This window comes from Phocoena phocoena, chromosome 1 (assembly GCF_963924675.1).
Source record: "Phocoena phocoena chromosome 1, mPhoPho1.1, whole genome shotgun sequence".
Taxonomy (NCBI): Eukaryota; Metazoa; Chordata; class Mammalia; order Artiodactyla; family Phocoenidae; genus Phocoena; species Phocoena phocoena.
The window spans coordinates 133091298-133106704 of NC_089219.1; the positions used below are offsets into that span (position 1 = coordinate 133091298).

Below are 15407 nucleotides of genomic sequence, written 5' to 3' on the forward strand. Positions count from 1 at the left end.
GCTGACGTAGGGGCCTTACTGCTGATGGAAGGAAACAGGAGTGGAAAAGGAGACAAACCGGAAGTGTCTCTGCCCCGTAGTCCTTGCACAGTTCAGACCTCTTGTGTTCAACGTTTCTACCTCTGACCTTGAACCACAGTAGGCTGGCTCCAATTCTGGAGCCAAGGCAGGAAATTCCCCCAAATGCACAATTGTTAATTTTTTCCTCTTTTAAAGAAGAAAGCCAAATGCCATGTAGCAAGACCGTCAGGAGAGTTTGCAGGCCACCTGTAATGCCCCTCCCACCGTGAAAACAAGACAAAATCATGAGAATTAACGGGTCTGCCAGCCTTGCGATGGAGACACAAATGGGTTCTGAGGGTGTGTCATCATCAGCTCCCACTGGGAGCCCCAGCACAGCCATTAGGTCACGTGGAGGACTGCTGCCGTGTCTTGAGAAGCGTTGCTGTGTGGTTCAAGAAGGAGGAGGGTGGAGCTGCCATGAAATCCCAATTTAACAGCAAAGGACTGGAAATCACTGGCATCCAATCTGGACTAGCTGACTGTGCAGGATCCGCTGCTCCAGAGAAAAGGGAAAGCGTGAGAGACAGGAGTGAGACCGATGGAGGAGGAGAGAAAAGGTTTGGAGGCATTTTGTTTAGGACATGGAGCTGGGGGTTGATGCCGAGGGGGCAGGCAGTGACCTTGTGAGTGATTATGGGGATTTGAGGAAGGAGTTAAGGTGGTGGCTGAGAGTGGCTTGGAGCACGGGGTGCTCTCACAGCCTCAGACAGTTTTGGTAAGAGGTGGAGGGAGAAAAGGGCCCACAGCACAGGACACTGTCCCATCAGCAGCAGTGGTTCTATAGAGTAGCGTTTCTCAACCAAGGGACAGATCACAGATCTGCAGGAGGGCTCTGTCGTTTTAAGCCCCCTGAGAGAGTGTGACAAGAACCGTGGGGAGATGTTCTCTTCTCATGTCTCTCGTGAGAAGCAGAGCTCTGACTTGGAGACCGTGTTTTTCTGGCACAGATACGTGCAGACTCTACCTGAATACCCTCCTGCCCCAAATTCACCATGGGGGCCCTAATATCCACCCCCCGGGGGTGGATGACAAGAAGCATCAGGGCCGTTTGGGGCCAAGAGGAGGGGCCGCGTGGGGAAGCTGGTCGTGTGTGTTTGTAAGTGAGGTGGGGAGCCTGCGCCGCTGGGTCTTTTTTTGCAGCTAAGTGGAAGGAGCTGCTAGGAGGTAATTTTTGACTGAAAAGTAAGTCACAGAGAGTCTTCCCACCTTCCTGTTTTCCTGTGGTGCCCATCAGGGAAGAGGTGTCTGTGACGGTTTGGGGTTTTTCAGAGGCTAAGACACCTGAGTCACCACTATGGTTTGGAGGAGAGCCCTGGTTTCCAGAAGCCAGACAGGCCTTTCCCACTCTATTTTTATAAGTCCCAGACCCATTTCCCTTGTCACCCGACTCTCCTCCATGACTCAGATGGGTGCATTTATGGTGAGAGCGAAGGGAACAGGAGGCTCTCAGGGATGAGAGCGTCCACGCTTTGACTCTAAAGTACGAGTGGCAGAATCTTGACATCTTTTTGACCAGAGTCTCTCTGGAGGGAATTCAGACACCCACCCACACTGGCACAAAGCAATGGTGCATTCCTGCCGCCTTCATAAAACTAGGATTCATTGAGTACTTACTGTGGGCCGGGTACTGGGCTAAGTATTTCACCTCCATTCACTCATTTTTCTCTTGACAGCAACCCTCTGAATAGGTGTTATTCCTATTTTACAAATGAGGATACCGCAGCTTAAATCACAGTAACTCGCTCAGGCTCTAACAGTTGGTAAGGAGCAGAGCTGGGACCTGGGCCTAGGTTTATCTTACACCATACCTCATACTCTGAATCACCATACTGTACAGCCTTGAGCATTTTCCTGGGCAGGAGCTGCTAAGCTTTGGGTACCTTGCTGCAGATAAAATTATTACGGGTGAAAGAAGGCATTTGACCTTATTTTGTTTGCTTTTCTTTTTCCGTTCTCAATGCATTCTGTTTCTCTCAGAAGAGATTCGTTTTTGCACTACTTGGCTATTACTATTCTAAGACTACACTTTGGTTTTGGTGTCAGATAGAGATAAGCTGGTGGTAATCAGGCTTCTCTTTCCAGCCCTGTAAAGGTCCCCACTTGCTCTTCCTTTTTTGAGGGTAAGAAGAGCAACCCATCATAAGAAGAGCAGCCCAGCCTCTCTCTCAGAGTTAGGTATTCACTTTAGGTATAATTCTACAAAGCTTGACCCATGAGGGTGTGTGTGTGAGTGTGTGTGTGTGTGTGTGTGTGTGTGTGTGTGTGTGTGTGTGTATTGAAGGAGGCTCATTTAGTAAAGGGGTAAATAGCCCAATGCAAAGAGCCTCCTTATAAGTAAAAAGGAAAAATATTCATGTCAATGACTTTGTATTCTATAAGTTATTAAAAGGCAGGGGAACAGGAATTTTATAAAGGTTTTTTCTTCTGTGAAAATTGTTCAGAAGCTACATGATCTCACATGGACCAGTAAAGCACAACAGACCACAAGAGTAGACCTGAGTACTGACCCCTCTCTAGGGGCCACCAAACGGGGCTGTTTCCCTCTGCCTATCCAACAGAATGTGTATCTTCATTGCTTTCCTTTCAATTATGTCTTGCTTATCTATTGTTTGAAGAGTAGACTCTTGGCCTTCAAGGAGGTACTCTTCGCAGTTTCAGCTGTTAGCTGGTAACCCAGCATGTCTTTAATATCTTAGTGACTAGTGACTTTGCCCAGGCCTGGATTGAACCATGGAGACTTCAGGGCTGGTAGGCAGGAGAAAATCTCTTAGTTCCAAGTGAGCCAAGCTACCTGTGCAACATCACCATTCCATATGTCATTCCATATCAGTCCTCGCGTTTTATCTTATTAAAATTCTAACAGAGTCACTTAAAAGATCTCCATCTTGCAAAGCTCCAAGACCTGGGCCCCGATTCCCGATCAGCTGTTAAAACCCAGCAACCTGATTACAGATAGTGTTTGCAAACATTCCTAGGACAGCCACAGTTTCACTGTCTTCTTTCTGCTCTGGTTTTCAGCTTCTTTTTGCTGTTGGCCCCTGGCAATTTCCATTCTTTTCTTATTATACCATCTGAGGTGCTGAGATGATATTGATAGATTTATTCAACATTTTCAGCTTGTTAATAGGAGAACTTTAGATGGTCTATTCTACTATTTCTTCCCACTCAGAAATAAATGTATACCAATACTCTGCACCCTAGTAGGAGAGGACTAATGAAAAGGAGGGATCTGGTTGTAAAGTATGCTAAAAAAAAAAATGTATTTAGCCACCATCATAGTTATTTATTTCTTGAGAACCTACTGAACTGGTAGCTGGGACTGAAGGGGATTAGACTCTGAGCCCTTGATAATACATTCTGAATGTCAAGTCCTATAATGCACATATGGATAAAACATACCATAGTACACAGGCAAGGAGAACTCTCTGGGTCTAGGAAGCCAGATGAGATTTTCCAGAGGAGCTTGTATCTAAGAAATTCTTCCTGCACAACCCATCTCAGGGTATCTGTCGATTTTAATTTTACATTTCCCAAGAAGATTGTTGCAAACCCACATATGTGAGATCACTGGCACCCTCCCACCCCAAGGGGTGAACACGGGAGGAGTGGAACAACTCCATTTCCTCTTTTCCTCAGATGACTGCAATGAGCAGAAGATGCCTGGCTTTAGCATTCTAGGGCCCAGAAATAAATGTTTCTGGGTTGCAGGCATCTGCTGATGGGATGGGAGCGCAGTGCTGCTTCCTCCTGGCAAAATCAGCTTCTAGGAAAATATGGGCCAGCCGGGCCCCAAGGCCAGAAGGAGCTATAGTACCAGGTAGCTTATTTGGGTAAACTTTTAACCTGCAACTGAGAAAAACAGAAGTGAAGTTGTGGGGGGTCTAGGGGAATTGAGATTATATATATGATCCTTTCTCTGTTTCTACATTGGATCGCTGGGTTCACTTCATTATTAATGTTCTTGCACCTAAGCCCTTTTTATAGAGGTGCCAAAGGAATCTGTTACCCTGCATTCCCAAGAAATTAGAAGGTTAATGGAATAATCAGAGAGTGGTAGCATGGTTTAGCAGAAAGAACATCAAGAAATTTGGGCTACGTTCCCAGGATTGTTACAACTAGCCTTGCAAACAAGACATTTCACTGTTTTAAGGGGCCACTTCAGCATTTGTAAAATGAGAGTTTTGTACTAAATAGTATTCAAGAATCCATCCAGCCTTTGAATTTTATGCATCTATGGTCCTTAAAAAAAAAAAAAGCAAGCAACTAATGTTCTGGTCATTAAGAGTCCCTGAGGGGCCTCAAAGACCTCTGAATTTTGCCCCTGAGATTCGCAGGTGAAGCAATGGACACGTGGGCAGATCCAAGGGCTGAAAGAACCAGGCTGGAGGTCACCATTCATTGGAGAGCCAGAGAACTTGCATCTGCTGCATGGACTTCACTGGGTGTGGCACCACAGCTGCCTTGGAAGATGGCTTCTTTTGGCCTGATGTAGCCTAATCAATATGAAGAACTGGGTGTGGGTCTGATTTGTCATTCACATAACGAGAAGGTTTCGATGGGAAATGATGTAGGAGAAAGAAAATAGTGTTAGGCATTACACAGAAATGTGATTAGCGTCTTCTCCTGTTTTAACACTCTCCTCAAGATTACTTACCGGGCTTCTGTCCCATGCTTTACCTATAGGGGTATAATCACTTTGGGCTGACATCTCAATCTTTATGTTAGTAGAGCAGAGGGTCTGAAGCCCAAACTAACCTTTCTAGAAGGTCACTGTGCTCATGGGTTCTGTTGCAAGCTGCAGAAGAAAAGTGTTCTTAATCTAATTCACATAATAGAGGTACTGTCAGCCAATCAGTCGAAGTTTAGGGAACTCTTACTGACAGTGGGCTCTGTGATGAGCAGTCTGGGGCAACCTGCCTATCTATTTTTACCCTCTTTCACTTGCACAGTTTTCTCAGGCCCCTCTACCCCTCTGAATCATCCAGTGCTGAACTCTTTTTCATGTGGGCTAGATGTAGCAAAGCCATCCCCTGAAAGCTCATGTCGTCCTTTCCGCATCCCCACCCACCCCAGATCTGGACTAGGTACTTCTGTCTGCATCTCTATGCTAGCACTCGTCATCATAAGCTATAACTGCAAGTGGGGGCTTCTCTTGAGGACTGGAGCCATGTTTTATTTCTCTGTGTACCCTCATAACAATGCCTGGTACAAATAGGTGAGGAATAAATGTTGAGTGATTGAATAAATGACTACATCCATAGGCAACAGACAGAGCTACCATTCCTATACCCAACTCCCCAGAACAATTTAAACAGAAAATATCACCAGATAATATAACATAAAGGAGAAATTATCTTACTTCTGAGAAGTAAAGTCATATGGATAGGATAGACTGACAGCCTTTCCTCTTTGTATTTCATCACTTACGCACTTCCATTCATATGGCCACCTCAACTGCCTGGAACATAGCCAGTTGGCAAGAAAAGCGTTCCTATAACAACTGAAATAGGTATCATCAAGCTCATACATCATAAGAAGAGCAACCCAGCCTCTCTCTCAGACTTAAGTATTCATTTTAGGTATAATTCTACAAAGCTTGACCCATGAGGGTGGGGTGTGTGTGTGTGTGTGTGTGTGTGTGTTGAAGGAGGCTCATTTAGTAAAGGGGTAAATAGCCCAATGCAAAGAGCCTCCTTATAAGTAAAAAGGAAAAATATTCATGTTAATGACTTTGTATTCTATAAGTTATTAAAAGGCAGGGAAACAGGATTTTTTTTTAACATCTTTATTGGAGTGTAATTGCTTTACAATGGTGTGTTAGTTTCTGCTTTATTAACAAAGTGAATCAGTTATACATATACATATGTTCCCATATCTCTTCCCTCTTGTGTCTCCCTCCCTCCCACCCTTCTAGGTGGTCACAAACCACCTAGCTGATCTCCCTGTGCTAAAGTGAGAGAGTGGCATGGACATATATACACTACCAAACGTAAAATAGGTAGCTAGTGGGAAGCAGCCGCATAGCACAGGAAACAGGAATTTTGTACAGGTTTTTTTCTTTTGTGAAAACAATTAAAATGAAAATTAAAAAGTGACTCTTAAGGAAATAAGCTTTAGGTACTTGAAAAATTCTCTTATTTGGAACACTTCGTTTTCTGATGTTACAGGAAAATGAGGTGCAGGTATGGGTAGTGAAAAATTCACCTATGGACACATTGTGCAGAGAAGCCAAGCCTTGTACCATTCCTTGGGGAAGTTTCCTGTGGGGAGGAGTGATGTCCCAAGTCAGACACCTTTCAATTACTGAGATTTGTGTCCCCCAATCTAGTCCAGTCTTCAGATACTTTAGAAACTTTGGATCGATTAGTCATTTTTCCCTTCCTATTTTTTCCATTGTAACTCTGGACTCAAGCTGTCAAGCTTTCAGGCACATGTTGCCATAGGAGACTCTGTTTGTTTAGGGTGGAGTAGTTATTTTTGGCAGGTTAGGGGAGGAGCAATTAATTCTAATAGGTATATAGTAAATTAAATACTTGTGTCTTTCCAACCTTTTCTCTGTATTTATGCTCCTTTTTATAAATTCCCTTCTCTTCCCAGATGACCCTTTAAGAACATTCTAGAAATCATGTCCAGGCTATAGCCATCAAAGTCTAGTGAGCTCTAGAGAAGGTCACCTAGACAATTTCCAATCTTTTCAACATACCTTCCCTAATACTCTTGAGATGAGACGCCATCCTTGGGGGAGAGGTTGGAAAGAAAGATTCCCAGGATCTTTTATTAATCCATTCAAATGTCTAAGTTGTTCTTATGAAAAGGAAGATCTTTAGATCTCCCTTTAATCCTCCATATTGAAGACCATACTTTTACATGTAGGAGAAGTATTCTGGGTGCTCTTTGGATTTTTATAGACGATTACATGAAAAAGAAAGAAGAAGCAGATGAAGTTTTGCCAATGAGTCAGTCAGGGTTGGAGGAAAAGTAACAGATGCAGTGTTAGATGAGGAAGATATACTCCACACACTGGAAAAAGAAACTTCTGGGGGAATCTCAATGGATGTATCTGGTCCTCCCAGGAGAACCCAAGGGCATCTATAGGTGTTAAGGATGCAGCTAGTTGTATTTTGACTCCTATTTGGCTGCCATTGTAGATTCAAGTTATGATTATGTAGTTCTTCCAAGTTCTCCAGAGCCAGAGTAACTGGCTCCAGGGTTAAAGACAAATGCTCATCTCAAAATCTATGTCTTTTATCCCAGTGAGGCGTGTGTTGAGAACAGAATTCATTTTCACTTCCTGCTCTCAACTGACATTGCTGTGCAGCTGTGTGACAGCTGTTGAGTTCCACCCCACAAGTAGCAGCTTCTCAGAGGTTCGCAAACTGGTATACATCTGGAATGATGTTCAAGTGACCTCAGGACCCCATAGAATAAATCAAAACATTGAAGAAATAACTTGGATGAGCTCATTCTGATGTAACTCAATTGCTGAAAATTATTTAATGGCCATTAAAAAAAAATTGTATTTATTTATTTATTTTTGGCTGCGTTGGGTCTTCGTTGCTGTGCGCGGGCTTTCTCTAGTTGCGGCGAGCGGGGGCTACTCTTCGTTGTGGTGCACGGGCTTCTCATTGCGGTGGTTTCTTTTGTTGCGGAGCACGGGCTCTAGGCGCGCGGGCTTCAGTAGTTGTGGCATATGGGCTCGGTAGTTGTGGCTCGTGGGCTCTAGAGCGCAGGCTCAGTAGTTGCGGCGCACGGGCTTAGTTGCTCCGTGGCATGTGGGATCTTCCCGGACCAGGACTCGAACCCATGTCCCCTAGCATTGGCAGGCGGATCCTTAACCACTGCGCCACCAGGGAAGTCCCTTAATGGCCATTTTTTACTTTAGTGATCTATCTCATCAACGCAGAGTGAAATAGGGAAAAGTCCTTCTATTTGACATTTAAGGAGGGTGGGGGAAGAGAAAGTGATTTGAATATGTGAACTGGAAGGTGGCCTCAGGCCTCAAGAGTCTGCTGACTGTCCTGTGGCCCAAAGAGCTTGACTACGAGATGCTTCCTGAGGCTTCGCAATTGGGTATCCACTCAGGGTGGGGAGCGGCTAATGTGACTGTGAGTAGGTGGGCTGCCTGGGCTGGCGCACCCTCCAGGATGCCGTGGGACACTGTCCCCTGAGAGTGGTTCTAGAGAAACAGTGCTGTTCTTGTCATACATTCCCTTTTGGGGTGAAACACTCCACTAACTCTGGTTTGGCCTGGGCCCCTTTCCCATTTTGGTTCCTGTTAACTTGCAGCAGTAACAGGAGTAGATGGAAACCGTTTGGCTTCCTCTGCTCTAACCCTGTGTCTACCTGCTATGCATGAAGTAGCTGTACATGTGGGATGATTTGTGTTCCAGCACCGGTGTCCCAAACCCTAGGACCACCGCATTCTGGACGAACATCATTGGAGTCTATAGCAACCCACGCCTGTTAGGGTCTCTAAGTACAAGTACCAGAAGAGATGGGGGTTATGGTCCTTAATCTGTGAGAAGCAGCAAAAAATCAAAAATCAAGACACATGACTTCTAAGCCTAAACTCTGCTTGACCTAGCTGTGTGACCTGGAGTAATTTTTGTCATCTCTATTTATCCCCATTTCCTCACTGATAGAATGGGACTTTAAAAGCCAAACCTGCCTGATGCACAGGTTTTCCTGATGATCAACAGAGTTAACATGTGTGAAAATATTTTGTAACCTACCTAATGATGTAAAGACCTACTATTACGAGAAGGTGAAAAAGTTGATCAAGGAATTAAATGAACCATCCTGGTCCCTAGAGTAGGCCAGGAGCAGATACTCGTTGTGAAATCTGACAATTCCTTCGATCCAATGGTCTTATCTTGAGACTTTTCAACTTCTTGAGAGTGTTACATCAATTTTTACCCTGCCCCCTTTGGTGCTCTCCCATAATAATGTCTCGAGTTCCATGGATTATGTTGGGGGTGGGATGAGCGGGAGAATAGGGTGAATGAAGCAGAGTGAAGTTGTACTTAGACCGTGACTTGCTGCCTCCTTACCAGCCTTTCCAAGCAGATGGTTGGTGTGATACCATCAATAACCGGGCCTACTGCCACTATGATGGGGGAGACTGCTGCTCTTCCACGCTCTCCTCCAAGAAGGTAAGTGAGGGCACCTGGGAGTGGGAGGGAGAGGGTAGCAGCTCCAGGAATAGAGGCAGGAGCTTTGGCTAGCTCTCCTTCGTGGTGCATCATAATTTGTTTTCCTTCAACAGTCAAGAAGAGGGAATGATAACGAACAAACATTGGAGCTTCTACAGGGACAGGATTAAGGATAGTAATTTTAGGATAGGTTGTTAGAAAATACTAGTCTCTCATTGTCAGTCCTGTAACTGCTAGAGAAAAGCCATGCTTCTGCCGCTCAAAGACTCCCACCTGCTTGTCATTGCCCAGGAAAAGTTTCTGTAGGTAGGGAAAAATGGCCGTCACTCCTTGGAGAGGCAGGATTCTCCATGAAGTGGTATCCACTTACTTTTACACTTCACAGCTAAATGAATAATCCTATAAAGTGTATCACAAGCATATTGCAGGTGTATGTTGAGCAGACACCACAAGCTACCTGGAGCCCTCCCCCGCTGTATCCTGAGCAGTAGCCCTTTTCTTGATGCCTTTTATCCTGTTGCTCTGGACTCTATTAAAATAGAAGATATGCTTATTCTAAGCCTATAAAATTGAATAGGCTGAAAATTTGGAATAATATGGATGAAAACCCAAGAGCTCCAAAGATAACTGACGCTAGTTGGCCGATTTGACGAATCAGAAATACACAAGAATGTTTCCTTCCTTGTATGTGTCTCCACAATAAAGTCACGTCTGCATGATCACCTCTACACAGACCTGAATACTCCTCCTAATGGCTAATATTTACTGATGGCTCACTCTGTGCCAGCATTGTTCTCACCACTGACATGAATTAACTTATTGAGTGCAGAGAGCTCGGGGACTTTTGTATCACTGTTCAGTTTGGCCCCCTTTTGCTCTAAAAACCAGCAAATCCCAAACCATGAGAAACAGATCAAGAGCTTGGATTGCAGGTCAGACATCATGCCAACTAGTTCCTGGTCTCACTTGAAGAAAGTAACTGGTCAAGGATCCCATTTCTACTCAGGAAGGCATAACCACTTCGGAAGAAAGCAATCAGTTCTCTCCCCATCTCCATCTCACACTCAGCAGATCTAGGGTTTTTCTTTAATGGATTTTGGTGCCTGTGGCCAGTATACACATGAGTCAGGATTGAAAAAGCATTTCACCCCTGTTGACTCCTAAATTACATTTAATTCATATGTGAAAATATGCTGGGAAATTTCCTCAAACCCCACCACCCGTTCTCCAGCCCACTTGCCCAGTCACCCAGCCTATCTCTTCAGTGTACTTGGACTATTAAATAATATGCGGATGTATTGTTGTTTCATTTGACTATCCATGCCCAAAGAGCAGAATCTTTGCCACTTTTACATCATGTCTCCTGAATGCTCAGTTCTCTCTGAAGCTAATTATGGACACTCAAAAAGTATGATTATCTGTTGGTAGCAGTGCAAGCAGGAAGAGAGCAACTTTTGCTGGACCATCTCTGACCTGGAGGAGGGATAATTACATAGCAGGAAGGCAATCTAGCCACAAACAACGGGTAGAAAGATGCATTGTTTCACCAAGCCAAAGTATATCCTGGGTTCAAGAAGGGCAAAACCTCAAGCTTATGAAGATAGAAGAGATGATTCTATGGCCCCAAGAACATCAAAAAAGTAGAAGACATAGAGCTAGGTAACAGAGCCTTGGTTTTCCAGGTAGTAGTGTCATGACCTTGAGTTAAGTCATCCTACCTCTCTTGACCTTCCCTGTAAGAAGAAAATACTAACGTTCCTCTTACCTACTTTACAAAGATTTTGTGAAGATTGATAACAACAAAAACATTAACAGCAGTAGTTTTGAACACTAGTGGTAATATTAGAAGTAGTAGTAACAGATATTAGAGGTGCCTGGAAATGTGTGTTTCATATCCATCATCTTATTTAAACTACACTAACACCCTCTTGGGTAGTTGCTGTTGCCCTCCCACTTTATATATAAAGAAAGTGAAGCAAGGAAGGTCTACCTTGCCTAAGGAGACATGGTGTGTAAGTGAAAGAACTGAGTGTTAATTTCAGTTCTGTGATACTAACACGCAATCCCACACTTCCTCTGGGACCAAGTGAGAAAAAAAAGCAAAAGCTGGTTGAAAGTGTGATGCTTGGTGCAAAAATGAGTGATTGCAACTTCTCTTTGATTTCTCCTAGGTCATTCCATTTGCTGCTGACTGTGATCTGGATGAATGCACCTGCCGAGACCCGAAGGCGGAAGAAAACCTGTAACTGTGGGATCAAGCCCCTCCTTCCACTGCCCTGGAGGCAGTAAGAATCAGAGGCCTCCACAAAAGGAAACAAAAGATCAATGAAGAAGAAAGGTCATGAAATGAAGGAAGGAAGAAGAACACCAAGGATCCTATAAGAAATGCAAGAGGACGTTTATAGGTGCCAACTATTGCGTCAAGTAGCCCAAGTAAGGATCACAGGCAAACATTTCTTCAAAGAGGCAGTTGATTTAAAGTGGAAAGAGAAATATGATATATATACAAGGACCCTCCTTCCCCATTTATATTCTATCATCAAATCCCATCCTCAACTCTTGCCCTGCTCCCCACTCTGCACCCTGCCAACTATTCAGCCCCACCCAACTTGTAAACCAATACCAAAATACTAGAAGAGAAGTTGCCAGGGACACTCTGCTAATACCCATTTTGAATGGATGGCCATCTTTCAGGGCTCGTCTAATCTAAACTGGCTCTCTCCCTTTCTTTGTGTAGTCTCCCTTAGTAATAATGAGGTTAGTTATTAATTCTTTATAAGTATTTAAACATAATGATATAAATATATTATATATATTATATTTTTTGCTGTCTACTAAGCTAAAAATTATCCATTGTTCCACACATGCTGCTGTGAAGTTCACGTCCAAAATGAATGCTGAGGGTTTGAGGACCGAAAGACATGTTCTTCTGCAATCTTTCTATTCCTAGGGATTGGCAGGCTGAGAGGGAGCTGGGGAAGGAAAGGGAGAGATTAGATGGAGTTTTTGATAATCACATGTCAGCTAATCATCTTTTTATGAACTGGGAGCTGAGCCCAGTTTGAGGAGATGGGGGCTTGGAATGATAATACTAAAAGGCATGGAAAGGTGGGTGGGGTTATCCATTGGTGATGGGTCCAGGAAAACTAGACTATGGTTCTTGAGTATCCATCCAAAAAGAATACATTCTCTTCAGTTCTTGGAACTCTTCTTTGCAGTTGGTGAGGCCCAGGATTTTCTGCACTTCCACAGGTGCCTGTTCCAAGTGTGGCTCTCAGCCAGTCACTCAGTCCACAAGTCTGTATGTAGGCTCACTCTCCCATCATCACCAGGATTACAGGAACTCACGCATGCCTCATACTTGGCCTGTGGTCTCCCTTTTCCTAAGTCTCCAAGCCTGGCCATCATCCACAGCCACATGACCTATTGTTGACTTTCTGGGGAAAAAATGTCATGGAAATGACATCGGGGAAAGGTGGAGGAAACTGAAGAACAGGCAGGTTTGGAGGAGGCCATAGACAGGGGAGAAGTCAGGGTAAATCAGAGCCCAGGGCTGGAGGATGAATTGAGTCAAGGAGACTCAGCCTCGTTCCGAGTCTCCACAGCAGACCAAAGGGGATCTTTCTTTTGAACAATGCAGACTCGGAGGTAAATTCTATTCAAGTGTGATGTGTCAAATGTGTCCCAGAGAGAGCACTTTGAGCAAGCTATGAAAATAACATGGAGCAAGGGTGACACTCTGTGGGGAGAGAGAAGAATTTCAGCTGCTTAGGGTCCATTTTGTCGTTGTTACCCTCTTTCTTGTTCAATAGATGGACTGTATGTGAAATGACCGCGTTAACCTGCCTCTGTTTACGTCCTGGGCTGACTCATTTTGCACGTGGTCTCCTGCAGTTGTTCTTTAGTGACGATTTATGGGTTAGGCCTTGGGGAAAGAAAGTAAGGAGCTAGTTTCTTGTTCAACACCCCAGTTTATCATCTCAGGAAGGGAAGAACAGGCAAAAGTTCAAGGGCAGCCTTGGTCTCCCTGGATCGCCTGCCCTTTGGCTCTGACCACAGTTTTCTATTCTTCCCATCAACCCCGAAAGCAGTGGCTGTGCAAATATCAATAGAAAGAAGAAATGCTTCCCCCACTGTCTTGAGCCAGACTTCACGTAGGAAAGAACAACATATTTATCTGTGGGGATCTGAAATGAGGGTGGCAAGGTCACCGGGGAAGGGAAAGACCAGAGTCTGCCCATCCAAAATACTCTTGTTCTCTGTATTTCCAGCCGTAATGGAAACAATAGCCGAGATACCTACTGTTCCTTATCTGGGTTCACATTTAGTGCCCCCAAGAAGAGAATATTTATTTCTGGGATTCTGATAGGCTTCAATATGGAAAGGACAGTAGAAGAGTTTAGATTCTTCATTTTAAAACAGTTGTAAGATGGTTATCCAAATTTCTTGAAGCATGTCAAACTCCGTGCAGGGGAATCCTGCCATGTCTGAGCTTGAGAGTTATCCTACGCTTCGCCCAGCTCAGGAAGGCTACATCCACCCACCCACCCCCCCCCACCCCCTCCCACCCCAAGCCCCAGGAATACAGAGCCTGTGGTTCATGCCAGCATGGATCTGGGCTCAGTCTTCCCACAGGAGTTACAGTGAGAACATTTCTCTTTCGTACTTCATTTTAAAATATTTCATTCTCTGTTGGCAACATCTGCACTCCATCGCTGCCCCGGGAAGGTGAGAGGAGGGTTCTGGGGGGTGTGTGGAAAGCCTTTCAGGCTACAGGCTGCCCAGCCCAAGTCAGTCCTGGCCATTCATAGATGGCAGGTTCTTCCAGCCTTTGTCCCTGGAGCCTAGTGCTTCGGGCTCCTCAGGTCACTAATAAAGTTGAAGCTCTAAGACACCACGGTCACAAATCCCCAGTGGATATTAACTCACACTCACTCCATGTGGTGGTCTGCGTTCTGCTGCTCTCCCCCATACGTGGGGCCACAGAGGGCCTCTCCCAGAGGCTCTTCCATTTGTTTCCTTGTTCCAAAATCACTTCTCTGCTTCTTCTTTTTCCCAGTAACTAGGAGCGCCGGGGTCCAGGTTGCCTAGGGCTGGATGACTCTGATGATTAGTGTGGCCGTTTCCAACTAGAGAGCTGAGAGGGCAGAGTGGGGAGAATGGTCAGCTGACAAACTTGTACATGCAAGTAAAGAGCTATTCTTGATTCTCTCTTTTCCTTCCCCCCCACTACAAGGCATTGGATTTGGCATGTCCTCTCCTCTGTGAGATCACTATTGAGTGTGTCAGTTAGCATCCCAAGGGGCTGGCTTGATTGGGAACACAGTGAAAGGAGCTATCTACTGTATTGTAACGTAAAACAGCTACAGCCAGTTATTTTGTAAGATTATAAAATATTCATTAAAAAATCAGCACACAAAATGGGAAGTGTCTTTGGTGTCTTATTCTTCGTTTAAATCATTCCATCACTTCCAAATTGCTAGAGCACTTCATTTGCTCGTTTCAGGTCTGGACATCCATCATTGATTAACTGATGATTCTTTTCAGTCACTTGAAAACTATTTATTAAGTAAATGGTATGCATAAGGAAGATAAACATGAAAGTTCACAAGAAGAGATGACATATACAAAAGCAGAGTACACAGTAGTCATGTCAAGTGCCTCATGAGTTGTAGGAATAAAATGCAAGAATCATTTACAGTCCAGAGGCAGTAGCGTCACCTCTGGATGCCAAAGGCAGGGAGTATTTGAAAGATGGTCCATGAAGGATGCATACGAGCTTGACAGGCAGAAATGGGAAAGGGGGGAGAGAAGAGTCCAGGCAAAGTGAAGAACAGGGTTGACCCTATGGAAGCAGGAAGGGGAAAAGGCTGGGTGATAGCAGACGTCCCTGGGGCATCCAACTTAGCTAGAAGGGAGAACTCAGCTCACATGTGCCCTGCATTTGGCAAAGGCAATCTGATTTAATCCTCACAGACAGATCTGCAACTTCCACTATTTCATTTCACAGATGTGGACACCAAGTGTCAGTGTGTAAAGAAAGTTCCTTAAGGTCATATGCCTGGCACTAGAGTCAAGCCTGGTTCTGTGAGACACCAAGATAGATAAAAGAAGGAAAAGAAAAACGATGGTTCATAGGATGGGAAAAGGCAAAGGAGAAGTGGAGAGAGATGTCAAAGACAATGACTCTGC

General features: G+C 44.6%; 1 protein-coding gene across 1 annotated transcript in view; it reads left to right on the forward strand.

Moving 5' to 3' along the window:
* Positions 1–11461, forward strand: part of PAPPA2 (pappalysin 2) — a 281960-nt gene extending 270499 nt beyond the window's left edge. Inside the window, exons 21-22 of the mRNA XM_065870845.1 lie at positions 9117–9215; positions 11387–11461. Of these exons, the coding sequence (XP_065726917.1) occupies positions 9117–9215; positions 11387–11461 (174 nt within the window). The remainder of the gene's footprint in view (positions 1–9116; positions 9216–11386) is intronic.
* Positions 11462–15407: the final 3946 nt, after the last annotated feature.